A 14,708-nucleotide genomic window follows, 5' to 3' on the forward strand; every position below is an offset into this window, starting at 1 on the left:
TTGTAGGGGCTGCTCCCTTCTAGTTATGACCGAGTGGCAGTTAAGCATACTGTCAATGGTTCTGTATGCTTCACTGTATACATCACATCGCAGTTCTAACATATGATGTGACTTTTTGGCACCGTTGTGTATGGGCAAATTCAACCAAGAGACAGATCTCTCTCTGATCGAATCTGATCAGAGAGATCTGTTGGCTGCCAATATACTGCAGGCCGATTTCCTTTTGATTTCAGCATTAAATCTTTAGGGAATTGGCCTTGTGACCACACCTCGCCACCTCTGGTTGCTGTCCCCCCAAATGTTAAGCTGAGATTTCCCATCATGTCCATTTGATACGTTCAAACAATTTTGGCCCACAATTGGTTGAATCATTGACCGGGCATGCTTGTTGCGGCACTGATTTTCATCCGATTTGAGAGGATAAGGTTAGGAGTTAAGGGGAGGAGGGGTTATGGGTTAGGAGTTAAGGAAGGGGGCAAGGAGGTTAAGGGTTAAGAAGGGGGAAGTTAAGGGTTAAGATTAGGAGTAAAGGAGGGGGGAGGTTAAGGTTAGGAGTTGAGGGGTGAAGGGTTAGGGTTAAAGTTGGCGGTTAAGGAGAGGGCGGTTAAGGTTAGGAGTTAAGGAGGGAAGAGGTTAAAGGTTAAGGTTAGGATTTGAGGGGGGAGGTGAAGGGTTAGGGTTTGGGGTTAAGGAGGGGGGTTAGGGTTAGGAGTTAAGGAGGGGGAGGTTAAGGGTTAAAGTTAGGAGTTGAGGGGAGGTGAAGGGTTAGGGTTTAAGAAGGGGGGGTTAAGGTTAGGGGTTAAGGGTTAGGAGTTAAGGTTAGGGTTTAAGGGGGGAGGTTAAGTGTTAGGTTAAGGAGGAGGGAGGTTAAGAGTTAAAGTGTACCAGAGACAAGATCAACTAAAAGTTTGATGCATATCTGGGGCTTCCTCCAGCCCCATGCGCAAGGATCGCTACCACGCCGCAGTCCTCAGTCTTCTCCCTCTTCGGTACCGGGTCCCGTAACTTCAGCCAGTCGCGGCCAGTCTGCGCAAGAGAAGTGCGCCCTCTACGTATCTCTCCGGCAGCCGCACTCTATGCATCTCTGGAGGAAGCCCTAGCTATGTATAAAACTTTTAGTTGATCTTGTCTCTGGTTTCCTTTAACTAGTACACGACCGCATCACGCTGATGGGACCGTCTAATGTCGATCAGCGTGCAGTTCTGGGGGCAAGTTCTGCAGGAGATCATGCTGTTGCACGTGCATCTTTGCTCTGTCATCAGTCTCCCAGCGGATCGTCTAGGAGACTGTTAGACGGTGAAACCATCTATTTAGTCTGTACAGCGCTGTGATCTACAGCAGCGCTGTACTGGGGACAGCTGTGTGACACGGCTGTCCCCTCTGGAGGCAGGGTAGTGAGCCGTTGTCATAGGCTGAAGCCTATGACAGCCGATCACGCTGATTGGCTGGCGGGGGGAGGGGGAAATAGAAAATATTTTGTTATATAAAAAATAAACATCCTGGGAGTGATCCCAGCCCACCAACAGAAAGCTCTGTTGGTGGGCAGAAAAAGGGGGGGGGGATCGGGTGGGGTGGGCATAAAAAGGGGGGGGGGGAATCGGGTGGGGTGGGCAGATGTATGGCCCTGCAGCGAGGCCTTCAAGCTGCAGTGGCCTGTTTTGTTAATTATAGGTTTAACCCTCCAGGCGGTATGAAAAATTCCGCCAGGAGGCAGCGCGGCAGTTTTTTTTTTTTTTTTTTTAAATCATGTAGCGAGCCCAGGGCTCGCTACATGATAGCCGCTGCTCAGCGGCATCCCCCCGCCCTCTTCGATCGCCTTCGGCGATCTCCGATCAGGAAATCCCGTTCAAAGAACGGGATTTCCTGGAGGGCTTCCCCCAGGCGACGGGGCGGGATGACGTCAGCGACGTCGTGACGTCATTGGGAGTCCCGATCCACCCCTCGGCGCTGCCTAGCACTGATTGGCCAGGCAGCGCACGGGGTCTGGGGGGGGGGCCCGCGCGCCGCGATGGATAGCAGTGATCGGGCGCAGGCCGGCGGCGATCAGTGTGCTGGCGCAGCTAGCAAAGTGCTAGCTGCGTCCAGCAAAAAAAAAAAATTAAGAAAATCGGCCCAGTAGGGCCGGAGAAAACCTCCTGCGCGGCTTACCCCGAACGTAGCGCCAGGAAGGTTAAAGGAGTTATCAGGCTTTTTTTTATGAAAATAAGTGCTACTTACACGGGACTTCATCCAGCCCCAATCTCCCAGCATGTCCCTCGCCGCAGCTCCGCCATCAACCGTTCGCCACCGCTGCCTCCCAGTACCCGGCGATGACATCAGATTGATCGCAGGCGCAGTACAGGCCGACCTCCAGGTCGGCCTGACGTCATCGCCGGGGACCGGGAGGCAGCAGCGGCGAATGGCTGACGACGGAGCTGTGGCGAGGGACATGCTGGGAGATTGGGGCTGGACGAAGTCCCGGGTAAGTAGCACTTATTTTAATTAAAAAAGCCTGATAACTCCAGGGTCCTCAAGTGGTTAAGGAGGGGAAGGGGGGAGGTTAGGAGGGAAGTTAAGGGTTAGGCTTAAGGTTAGGAGTTAAGAAGGGGGAAGGTGAAGGTGGGGTTAAGGGTTACTAGTTTTACTAAACTATTTTTTTCCTGTTACTTTAGCTATGTACTGTAGTTTATTATGTAAGTAAATGTGTTCATTCTGCACAGCCACAGCACCTGCATTGAAAGAGATTCCAGGCTGTAATCTGAGACACTGACGCTGAAGGACTGAAACATTGTAAACACTTGCTGATGCTGAAAGGATTGAAACATTGTAAACACTTGCTGATGCTGAAAGGATTGAAACATTGTAAACACTTGCTGATGCTGAAGGGATTGAAACATTGTATGCAATTTTCCTGAGTGTGTAACTGTCTGGACGTCATAATACGTAAGTACCGTTTTCTGAATTCTGCAGACATTATGCAATTGTGAAATCAGGGCACTTGAACCCGGATTTTTATTATCACCGTACTGTTGTCTAATGGGGACCGAAGCAGATGAAAAAGAATCTGTGAAACTGTATTCCTACAATTTACATAACATAACCAGCCACTTTCCAAGCTAGCCCCAGGCTGCGTTCTGCTAGCTGCTGAAGTGCTGGACCGCGTCACCTCTGCTTCTCTCTCAGTGACAGCACGGGGGCGCGCCGCTCCTCTGCATGCACGGCGTGACGCGTTTCCGTGCTCCCTCTGTCTGTCCGTCAGCTCCTCCCATTGGCTGCTGATAGCAGGGAAACAATGTAACGAGAAGTCTCCGCCCCCCGGATGCAGAGGGAGAGAGAGTGACGGGCCGGGGACAGCCGCTGGAAGAACTGCTGCCGGGCGGGGACTGGCTCTCCGATACAGTGCGCTTCTCTTCCGCACTCACCGACAAGCCAGCCAGCGCTCCGAGCACAGATGGCTCCGAAGAAGCAGAAGCCCGGGCCCATCACTCTGAGCCTCCCCACTGATGGCACTGCTGTCAACGGGACCCCAACTGCAGAGTAAGTGATCCAGGGGGCTGGGATCCCTTGTCAGGGGGGAGGGAGAGAGAGCTATCATGCACTCTGAGCTCTGCCTCCAGCACTGCTCCATGCTTACACGGCCAGCCTTATAGAAGTGACTGTCCTGTTGCATTTCCTGAGCTCACACTTCTGTCACTGGCCCCCAGTGGGAGGACAGAGACACTTGATGCATAAATGGTGACTTTAGATGTCACCCTGAATGATAGTCTTCTCATTGCAGATGCTGGCAGAGGCATCTTGCACTGCAGAAGGGTGACAGGAGCAGTCACAGCCCACACACTGCACACACTCAGCTGTGTCACTCTGCAGAACACAATTTATGGCTTTCTATTGCCCCAGCCCCAGAAATGGCATCTTTACAGATGAGCCTGCAGTTTGACTTTCCTGTGGATTTACCATCTGGAGTCTAAACTTTGCACAGGGCAAATCAGAATCTAGGAATGAATGATTAAATGATAGCTTGAATTAATCAAGCAGTGAGTTTAACATTCATCCACTCTTGGAATCTATGTAGCCCTTCAAAGATCTGGGTTATTCTCCTGTAATCCTGGTGATTGCTCATCACATCCATCCCTACCCAATGATCTTAAATTCTGCTTTGCATTTTTTTTCTTACATTCACAAGAATTTAGGAAGCCTGAACTGGAATTTTGCCTATTTGTTCAGCCTCCTATCCTCCCAGTTCCTGTAAACTACCATAAATTGAAAGTCAAATTTAATAATATTGGCAGTTGTCAACTGTGTTGTTTGTTTAAGCAGGGAGCATTCCATTCATATATTATGGTACTTTGATTTTTATACAGTTTTTTTTTTCCTTTTATGGCATGATGTTATGTCAAGTTATGATGCACCTGTATACGTTGTCTCTTTGTCAGGAATAAACAGCTTTGAATGCTTCTTATTACATCCCATATGTTCTCTATTTTTAGAATGAATCCCTCTTTGCTGCTGTAACACTGTTTTTGCAAATCTGATATACTGATACTTTGATCGGTGGCTTATTTTGGTCATGCAGGGAATGTATTTCCAGTAAAAAGAACAGATAGAATTTCAGAATGGTATCTGATATGAAACCATTAAGGATATGAAGAATGGACATATCTGCCGTGCCTTGCTGTACCTTGCAGCATTGTTTATAACGGGTGCTCCTTCTGCCTGGGTGTGTCCAGCCCTGGCAGGTGAAGACAAGTGAGCAAGCTCTGGGACATGATAGGAATGTGCACAGTCCATGCTCCCTCCTCCCCCTTCTGAATCTCAGCTACAGGTTCCTAGGTGTTCAAACATGCTAGGCTGGGAGTCTCTTTTGCAGCCAGGATTCTTGCTGCTGAATGAAATAGCTTCCCAACTAATATATCCTGCAACTCCCATTTCCACCTTGCACTGTTATTGTTTAGCACTGAGCAGTTAATTTTGTCTTTTGTAGTAGGACGAGTCAGTAGACTGAAAGCCTTTGTGAGTGGGTGAAGCTGCTATCTGCCTGATTCCAATTTTTGTCCCCTGCCTACTTCTGTCCATCTGGCCTGGTCACTTTACAGGCCTCTATACTCTTCTGGCAGGGACTGCCTTTACACTGTGTAAGCACACAGGGGCTGTTCAAGAATTTATTTATTCCATTCCGCTTTTCTTGCCCATCCCATGGCAGATTGTGCCAGCACCCTGCAGCCTGAAGATATAGACCTAGAAACCTGATTTTACGCTTGAGCAAAACATGTGACTTGGTTCTTCTGTCTTAGGTCTTCATTATAGTGTATAATCCAAGTGCTGAGAGGTGAACTTTGTACAATGTTGGTGTCACTTATAGATGAAGAGATATTTTGTTTCTTCTATACCTTGCACCTGTGCTGCTCCCCCTCCTCTTGGCAAATCCCCCGTGACTTTTTTGTGCAGCTGAGAGGGCAGGCTTACAACCGTTGCGTACTATCTAATTATAAAGGCTTTAATTATCGTTATTACAGCCATCTCTGTAGAGTAGGAATGGATCTGAGCATTTGTCCTGCTTTTGTTGCTGTTCATACATTCTCACCCAAAACTGTGGCGCCCATTGCTTTGTTAAAAACAAAATAAAACCTAAGGACATGTTCACAGTGGCCATTGTGTTGCGTTCAGTGACAGCAGGAACGCAATGGATCGGCACAACAGCAACGCATGTTATGCTCGCGTTGCATCAGGTTACAGTGAAGCATACAGTTAATGAAAAGTATGCTTTGCTTCTACTGTTTACTACGTTACACTGCAACCTGTTACACTGCAGTGCAGGTGGTACATTGCAGTGCAGTAAGCTGTGTTATAAAGTGGAAGTTGCACTGCACCACTGTTAACATGACCTATGGGCTGGAACCCACTAGGGCGATTTTGGCAGCGTTTTTGGGATCACCAAAATTGCCGGCGATTCCCAAAAAAGCTTTGCCAATGAAAGAATGTGATGAGGAACTCACTAGTGCGATTGCGATTAGGGGTAATCGCAATCACAGGACATGCAGCAGTTTGCGCTCAATGCTAAGTATATAAGAGCTGCAAAATCACAGATTTTGCAGCGCTTTGGAGGGCCAAGCAATTACGTTTTAAATAAACTTTATTATACTCACCAGGTGTCTGGATTTCCAGCTTCTGTCTGTAGCCCCATCCCCTAAAGGAAGAGGTCACACGCGCTTCTCTGATTGGTCCTAGAGAAGCACCTATGACCTCTTCCTAAGTGGGCAGGGCTATGGACGGAAGCCAGACATCCAACACCCAGTAAGTATAATAAAGTTTATTTGAATAGAAAAACCCAAACCTTTACGGTTTACAACCACACTAGGAATCGCTGCACACTCGATCTTAAAGCACTGCAGTGACTCCTGGTGGGTTTCAGGCCTTATGCTGGAAATACACGGCTCAATTCTGAGCCATTAAGATGCCTCGATAGATAAATTCTGACATGTCCAATCTCCCGCCCGAACGTTTTGCCGCTCGATTCTGGATTTAAGTGAATGGAAAAAGATAAGAGAATTGACTGCAGAATCGATTGAGCGGGGGAATCAAGCAGCAAAATCGAGGCGTGTATACCCACCATTGGACCTCTTTTCCAAGGGCCAGCCACAACCACAATTACATGCAGCCGTGTTGCACCATCCATGTTACATTGTCTAATGTTGCAACCACTGTATTTAGATTTAACTCCATAGGGGGCCCCCAATGAACTAGCAAACACCTGGCCAGTGGATGGGAGCAGCTGACAGGCAACTAATTTACTGCCTTCAGTTGCTTTTGGAAATAGAGGCCTACTGGTTGGATCCACAGTGGTCATTTGCATGAAGCACGAGTGTGAGCTGCAATGGAGACTGGACTAATCCAAAGCCTGCCTGCATACAGAGTAGGAGCTTTCCTAGTGCAATGTCGTGGACACATTGGGCTTGATTCACAAAGCGGTGCTAACCTACTTAGCACGTCTAAAGTCTTTAGACGCGCTAACCAGGGTGCTAAGTAGGTTAGCACCGGATTTCTCAATTAGATCACGCGCTAACTTTGCGCGCGCAAAGTTTTACGCGCGCAAAGTTTAACGCACGCTAAGTCCCATAGGCTTTAATGGGCACTTCGCGCGGTGCGCCCTGCGCTCTGTGCAGTACGCGCGTAAAGTTTTACGCGCATAAAGTTTTGCGCGCGTAAAGTTTTATGCGCGAAAAGCTTGTTTAGACGTGCTAAGGGGGTTTTCACAGGCGTGCTAACAGTTAGCACCGCTTTGTGAATCAAGCCCATTATCTGGTGGGGCCACTGTTCAGGTAGCCGTAGACACACAAACTATTATGGCCTTTTATAATTGGTGTAGGTGAAAACTGCATATCTATTGGAATGAACAGATCAGTTGAACAGATAGGTTAGGGCTGGTTGACACGGATGGCAGGCGGCGTTGGCGGCATTCTCTTGAATGGGAGCGTTTTGCCGGCGAGTCCCGAATGTTTGGCGGTAAACGCCGCCAAGCGTCCGTGTGAACCAGCCTTAATATAAATTAGCACCGGGATGTCCCTCTTTATGCACCTTAAAGTACACCAGAACTAAAAGGGATATAGAGGCTGCCATATTTATTTTCTTTCAAACAATACTAGTTTCCTGGCTGTCCGACTGATCATCTGCCTCTTTTTAGCCATAGACCCTGAACAAGCATGCAGGTCACGTGTTCTTATTGGTTTAACCGCATGCTTGCTTCAGGTGTGTGAAGTCAAGCTGCAAGGTGCAGTTTTCAGACCTGGACAGGGAAAAAGGATAACATTGGGATTTAGAGTGAGGCATTTCTTTCAAATTGGATCAGTATACTTTATTATTCAACAGTTTAGGATCACTAAGAAACTTCCTTATTTTTGAAACGAAAGCAAGCCTTTTTTTTTTTTTTTTTAATTCATTAAAGAAAATTTGTACAAGTATTAAGAAAAAATGCCCCTCTAGGTGCTCACCTTGGGATGGGGAAGCCTCTGGATCCTATCGAGGCTTCCCCCGTCCTCTTCTGTCCCACGGCGGCAGTGATGGAACTTCCCGAACGGCTGGGATGTAAATATTTACCTTCCCGGCACCAGCACAGGCGCAATAGCGTCTCTCCACTCCAAAATTGGTGGATCTAGCTGGTCCCAACTCCGACTCACCAGCCCTGGAAAAAACGCGTACTAACGCATACCAACTGATTAAGTGTAAATGGGCCCTTAGGCCTCGTTCCCACTACACGCACTGCCGTGTGCATTTTGGCAGTGCCTATAGTGTGCGACACGCAAGAACGATAGAAGTGCATAGACAGCCTATCTACCCTTCCCATCGTATGTGCTGCACAGCATTAGGCAAAACAATGCTACAACAGGCAAGTAACCTAAAGTACAACTCTGAGCTGTTCAAGACCATTTATGGAAGAATTAGCATGTATTCTGTCTATAATTTAGTGACCAACACAGTCAACAAACCAACAAATCTAACCCTCATTCAGCTGGGGCAAGATTAACTAGGCAGTATGGGGCTTAAGAGGTGCCCACTGAGCCAGTCCACCTTGTGGGAGGTGCTTGAGGAAATTGGGTGGAATTTCATCAGATTACCTCAGTACACAGACAATTAGAATGCGCAAGGTCTGCAAGGCTGTAATTGCTGCACATGCTGGACTGAAGATGTTTTGCCAAAAGCAAATTTTGAGGAATGGCTAAGCTGGACTGTGGACTTGGAGGAAGAGTCAAGTGATGCGGGGTCTTTGGGACGGCTTCACAGGACAAGGATGCTTGGGTAAATATCCCTTTTTTTTTTTTTTTCTTTCTCTAGGAGTTAATAGGATTTTGCAGTTTACGCTGGAGGTCCACTTTATTACAGCTGTAAAATTCCTAAGCTTTGGCAGTGAAGAAATGCCTTTTATGTTACGTACTTTGAATCAGCACGATTGTTATATGCAAATCCATAGCCCTGCACCCAACTCTCTCCTCCCTTTTTGAGGAATGGCTAAGCCGCCACACAACTCTCTTCTCCCTTTGGGTACAGTGAAGTGGGTGGATCGTAGTTTCAGCTGGATGTGGTCTGACACAGAACATTTTAGTAATTTGGGACATGGGAGGAGCAACAGTAGTCATGTGACTGCTGCTCCCAACAGCATGAAGGTATTTGGACAGTGATAGTGGGAGGGAGAGGAGGGCATAGCATAAGTAAAACAAAAATGCTAGACGGGCTCTAAAGGATTCCAGGCTGCCATGTATTTATTGAAGATAAATTATTCTTGAGAGCTGGTTCATTCGACTGCAGTAGCACAAACGAATCCACTAACCTTTCACCATTCTTGACTGTGTTGTTATGACCCAGGAAAAGGTTACAAACTTCTGTCACCTATTAGCAGGTACTTATCTAAAAAGGGAAGCCAAATCTCTGATGTCAAAAATAGTTTTTTGGGGGTTTTTTTGTAACGCAATATTTTTATTAAAGAGACTCCGTAACAAAAATTGCATCCTGTTTTTTATCATCCTACAAGTTCCAAAAGCTATTCTAATGTGTTCTGGCTAACTGCAGCACTTTCTACTAACACAGTCTCTGTAATAAATCAATGTATCTTTCCCCTGTCAGACTTGTCGGCCTGTGTCTGGAAGGCTGCCAAGTTCTTCAGTGTTGTGGTTCTGCTATGAACTCCCCTTTATGCACACTGCCTGTGTGTTATTTAGGATTAGAGCAGCTTCTCTCTTCTCTCTCTTATCTTTTACAAGCTGGATAAATCGTCCTCTGAGCTGGCTGGGCTTTCACATACTGAGGAATTACAAACAAGGGCAAAGCTGTTTGCAGGAAGAAAAGAGCAGCCTGAAACTTCAGTGCATGGGGGAAAGAAACACACAAATGATCTCTTGAGATTCAAAAGGAAGGGTGTATACAGCCTGCTTGTGTTTGGATGTATTTTCTATGTGTGGACATACTGTACATCAACCTACTTCCTGTTTTGGTGGCCATTTTGTTTGTTTACAAACAAACTTTTAAAAACTGTTTTTAACCACTTTTAATGCGGCGAGGAGCGGCGAAATTGTGACAGGGTAATAAGAGATGTCCCCTAACGCGCTGGTATGTTTACTTTTGAGCGATTTTAACAATACAGATTCTCTTTAAGGTAAAATTGTACAACATGGGATGTTTAGAGAATCCATAATCAAACATTGAACAAGATAACAAGTATTCTCTCAGATCAAATGAGTTTGAGCAGAAAACATGGTTTTGTATTATTATTTTGAGGTATTCGAAGTGTTCCAGAGTTATCAGCAAACTATAGCAATAGCTATAAAGCCAATAAAAAGAACAAAATAAGAAGTATAACTAAAAGAAAAGAAGAAAAAGAGAAAAAGTAGAGATCTACAAGTTAGGTCTGTTCTCGTTCTTATGTAGTAACATGTAGAAATAGTGTTTCGCAGGTCCCATAGTAAGGATATGGAGGAAAAAATACACACACACCTGCTTAATCTGCTCACTTTGCCTCTGTGAAGCATGATTTACTAACAGCTTGGCTCATAATGGACTTATACATGCTTATGCTCTTTGCTTTCATCTGACAAGTACACTGTGCATGGACTTGCCAATTCTGCTTATTCTGCTTATGAGGTCTGCCTCTGCTTTGTCTCATTGGAAGATTTACCTGTGGGCAACTAATTGATTGCTATCTACTCTATTATGGTGATTGGAAGCTGCTGAGTACGCCTGCTACGCGGTGTGTGAACGTTATTGTCGCAGCTTCCATGCTACAACAATTACAGGAACTGATATTGCTGACTAACGGTGGCATAGCCACATGACAATTTCTACATCATCACGTTTATGTGGCTGGGAGTTGAGGACACCCAGTACCTATTTTTTTTTATCCTTTTTCAGATACTAGTACAACAAGCAACAATTGTGTTGGAGCTCTCTCTAACCCTGCATGTGGCAGGTTGGACTATTTTTTTTTTTTTTTTTTTTTTTTTTTTTTTTGAGCTGTGCAGCTCCAATTGAGACCATGTGCACATAAGATATGTTTTGTTTAACAGATACAGTAGGCAGGATTGAGGGAGGGGTGGGATAGTGGATGTGGGCAATTTGCCGTCATGGATGCTTTTATGTATAATTTCTTTGCAAGTGTTTAAAGATTATCTGTACTCTAAAACTCTTACAATAAAAAGCATACTATTCTATTCATTATGTTCTCCTGGGCCCCTCTGTGCTGTTTCTGTCACACCCTGCTGCAATCCTGGCTTGTAAATGCCAGTTTTAGGCAGTGTTTACAAACGAGATGGCATGCGATAGGCTTAGAGGAGCTCAGTCTGTGACTCACACAGAGCCTGCAGGAGGTGTGGAGAGGGTGTGTATAGCTTCTATCCTTTCACAAACTGAGCAGCACATTCTTGCCTGAGTGCATGAGCCCGACAAAGCCGTCAGAGGAAAGAAGATTAGATTATATAATGGAGATAATACAGCCACTGTGCAACTAGGAAAGGAAAGGCTGCAGTAAGACAGACCACTTTAGAACAGGTATAGGAACTTATAGGATAGAAGAAATAAGGCTGAAACTTTTGTTACAGAGACTTTTTAATAAAGTTTATTTGTATTTTTTTTCAAAAATATTTGTACTTAATCAACCCCTACCATACTCCTATCTCAAAGGTTTTTTTTTTCTATGGAGCTAAAATAGTTTTGACATTAGCAGGTGCATTTTAAACCTAAATGTTGCCTCATACTAATATGGGATTGTAATTGCGACTTGGCCTTGCATCTGTTGCATCACATGTGACATTCCCACAACGTACAAAAGCTCCTTGTATGTAATTTCAGGATGGATTGTGTTCTTATTTATGTAAGGAACAATCTTTTACATGTGAAGACACCTGCTTTCTGGCTGTTCTTCAGGCCTGTGCTGAGCATTGTAGAGGTACAGTGAGCTGCATTTCCTCCCTGTTGGTCAAATACTTTTCCAGACAGATTTGAGATCCTATCTAAGGTTGAAGGAACCTTGCCAGAATATCCAGTGCACATTCCTCTGCTTAGCATTCCTGTGCAATTCCTATTAACCCTTCTACATTGCAAGTCTTGCCAGATTGCCCAGCCAGCTCATGGTAAACCGGAACTGTGGCTGCATTAAAAGAACAGACTGTCTATGGCAGTGTCATTGAATCCTCTGTGGTGCTTGATATAAAAATAATAATACATTGGTCACTTGTATTTTGTTTGTATAGTCAGCAATGTCCATGATCATTTGCACCGTTGCTCTGCTTACTGTGGCTGTACTGCCTGGGAAGCCTAGATGTCTGATGCTGGGGACAGAAAGGCATAACTAAGAGTTTTATCTGGTTAGTGCAAACCGCAACCACATGAAATGTGTTTTTTTTTCTCACAACTTCCTTGTCTGGGTGCAGCCTAACCTGTCAGTTCCCCACCCACTGCAGAGGCTAATATTTCATGAGTGGATTTTAACAAGAGACCCTGACTTCTCAACCCCTCATATGTATACCTGGTCCAGTCGAACGTTCAAAAATCACCCACCTCAAACTTTACTTGCCAATATTTCACGATTCAGTTGTATTTCTATCAGTAGCATGGCCGCATTATCCACAAAGCAAGCAAGGCAGTCTCCTCTGGCCTTGAGGGACCGTCTGGCAATAAGAGAGCTTTCTGAAGGCCTCATGGAGACTTACAGTGGACCCCCCCCCCAAACTGCAGAGTAGTAAGTTTAGCAGAGGGGTAAATCACCATTTCAGGCTCCAGTGACTTAATCCTACTTCCTCTGTTGTCCCCCATCTCTACAGCTACCATGCAGTGACATCTCTGTTCCTGTCCACCCCTTTGGGCTGCTGCGCCCTTACAAAAGCTCACTGACTGGGCTAATGTGCAAGCGTGGCTTCGGCTGCAATTTCATAGCAATAGTCTCAGTGTAAACTAGTTTTAACCCTTTCCGTGCCAAGCCTGTGCTAGGTATGTGTTGGCAGGGAAGTGCTCAAACTACGTACATTAATTAGCAATTTGGCCCAAGGGAAGCAGCGGGGAGGTGTGCCGACGTCATTCCTCCCTCCCTCCACATGGGCCCCCTCCTGTTCTTCCCTGCCTGGCTTGAGCAGCGGTCGGAGTGTAAATACTAACCCAATCACTTGCTCCATGCCCGTGTCCCATGTTGGCAGCTGCCTCCTCTCTCTCTCCCCTCTACTTCCTGTATGCCTCATACAGAGATTGGGAGAGCTAAAAGGAGGCAGCTGCCGGAGGGGACACAGTGTGGAGTCAGCGATCAGGTGAGTTAATTACACACCAACTGCTGAGCTCCAGCCAGGCGGGGAAGCACAGGAGGGGGGGGGGGGGGGGGGTGCCCATGTGGAGGGAGGGAGGATGTTGACGGCCTCCCTCCCCACAGTGGCCACCATGCCTACTATCTATACTGGGAGCTCCTATACCTACTACCTATGCTGGGGCAATTCTACCTGCTACCTATACTGGGGACACCTACTACCTATATTCGGGCACCTATACCTGCTACTTATACTGGCGCACCTATGTTTGCTACCTATACTGGGCCCTCTATTCCTGGATACCTATACTGGCTACACCTATACCTGGCTACCTGTACTGGGGGCATCTATTCCTGGCTACCTATACTTGCTGCACCTATATCTGGCTACCTGTACTGGCGCACCCATTCCAGGCTACCTATGCTGGCTGCACCTATATCTGGCTACCTATATTGGCGCACCTATTCCAGAACAGGAAATGTGGGATACTAGTATATATCTGATATTGTTGGACTCGGCAGAATCAGGGCTATGCAACTGTCTTAATAACTGTAGGGCAACCCACATATGAAAACCAGGCTGCCGATGCAGCAGTATATTACTAGTCTGTCCCCATCACACACTGCACTTTCCTCATGCCTGACAAGCTTTTCAACTGATAAGGGGGGTAAATCCATCACTGTGTCTGGTGCCCTGTATGCTTAATACTGCTCGGGGCAAGAAGAGCTATTGGCAGATCCATGTCTGAAATGCGTATTTTACATACATTTGGGACTGGCATCTCTAATATAAGTTTTTGGAGACTACACTAAACCTAGGTAGCAATTTGCCTGCAGTTGCATTTCTTAAAGCTACGTACACACGCATGACTGCACAGTGGCCCTCCAACTACCAACCCACTAGCGATCCACCATCCTCCTTGCACATCGCTCCCCCACACGCACCACTCTGTCATCTTTCCGACCCCTGATCCCGAAAAGCAAGAGCGCGTCAGCCCAGCAATGCCGTCTGAGGGATTGAGTCCTGATCCCCGATGGGTGACCTCTATCACAGGCCTGTACACACCCTTTTAGATGACCCAAAACATGTATGCATGTTTTAAGTTATTTAGCTAATATTTCCCATTGTTAATGGTAAAATCATTTCAGCCTTCTGCCTCCCGTTTTTTGGCCAGAAAGCATCACTTTGCAAAGCTCTCCCTCATGGATGCGAACATAGCCATATGGAGCAGTACTGAATTAGATCATCTAAATAGCTGCAACCTGAACATTTCATAACCAATGTGTTACAAAAAAATGAGTCATCCTTAGTATACCTCCAGCCATACATTTTTTTTATTTTTCCATCTATGCTTTAATAAAACTGGATTAGTGAGGCACGTATCACATAGGAATTGTTTGAGATTGCCTAGCCTGCATGGGAGGGATAATAGGTTGCAAACATGTATGAAAGGAGGTT

At 46.1% G+C, this 14,708-nt stretch overlaps 1 protein-coding gene across 1 annotated transcript in view; it reads left to right on the top strand.

Annotated features, from left to right (window-relative positions):
* Window positions 1-3,279: 3,279 nt before the first annotated feature.
* The window catches only part of MAP2K1 (mitogen-activated protein kinase kinase 1), a 52,947-nt gene continuing 41,518 nt past the window's right edge, over window positions 3,280-14,708 (top strand). The window contains exon 1 of the mRNA XM_068275020.1: window positions 3,280-3,516. Within this exon, the coding sequence (XP_068131121.1) occupies window positions 3,431-3,516 (86 nt within the window). The 5' untranslated portion in view covers window positions 3,280-3,430. The remainder of the gene's footprint in view (window positions 3,517-14,708) is intronic.

The sequence above is a fragment of the Hyperolius riggenbachi genome, chromosome 3, assembly GCF_040937935.1.
Source record: "Hyperolius riggenbachi isolate aHypRig1 chromosome 3, aHypRig1.pri, whole genome shotgun sequence".
NCBI classification, from domain to species: domain Eukaryota; kingdom Metazoa; phylum Chordata; class Amphibia; order Anura; family Hyperoliidae; genus Hyperolius; species Hyperolius riggenbachi.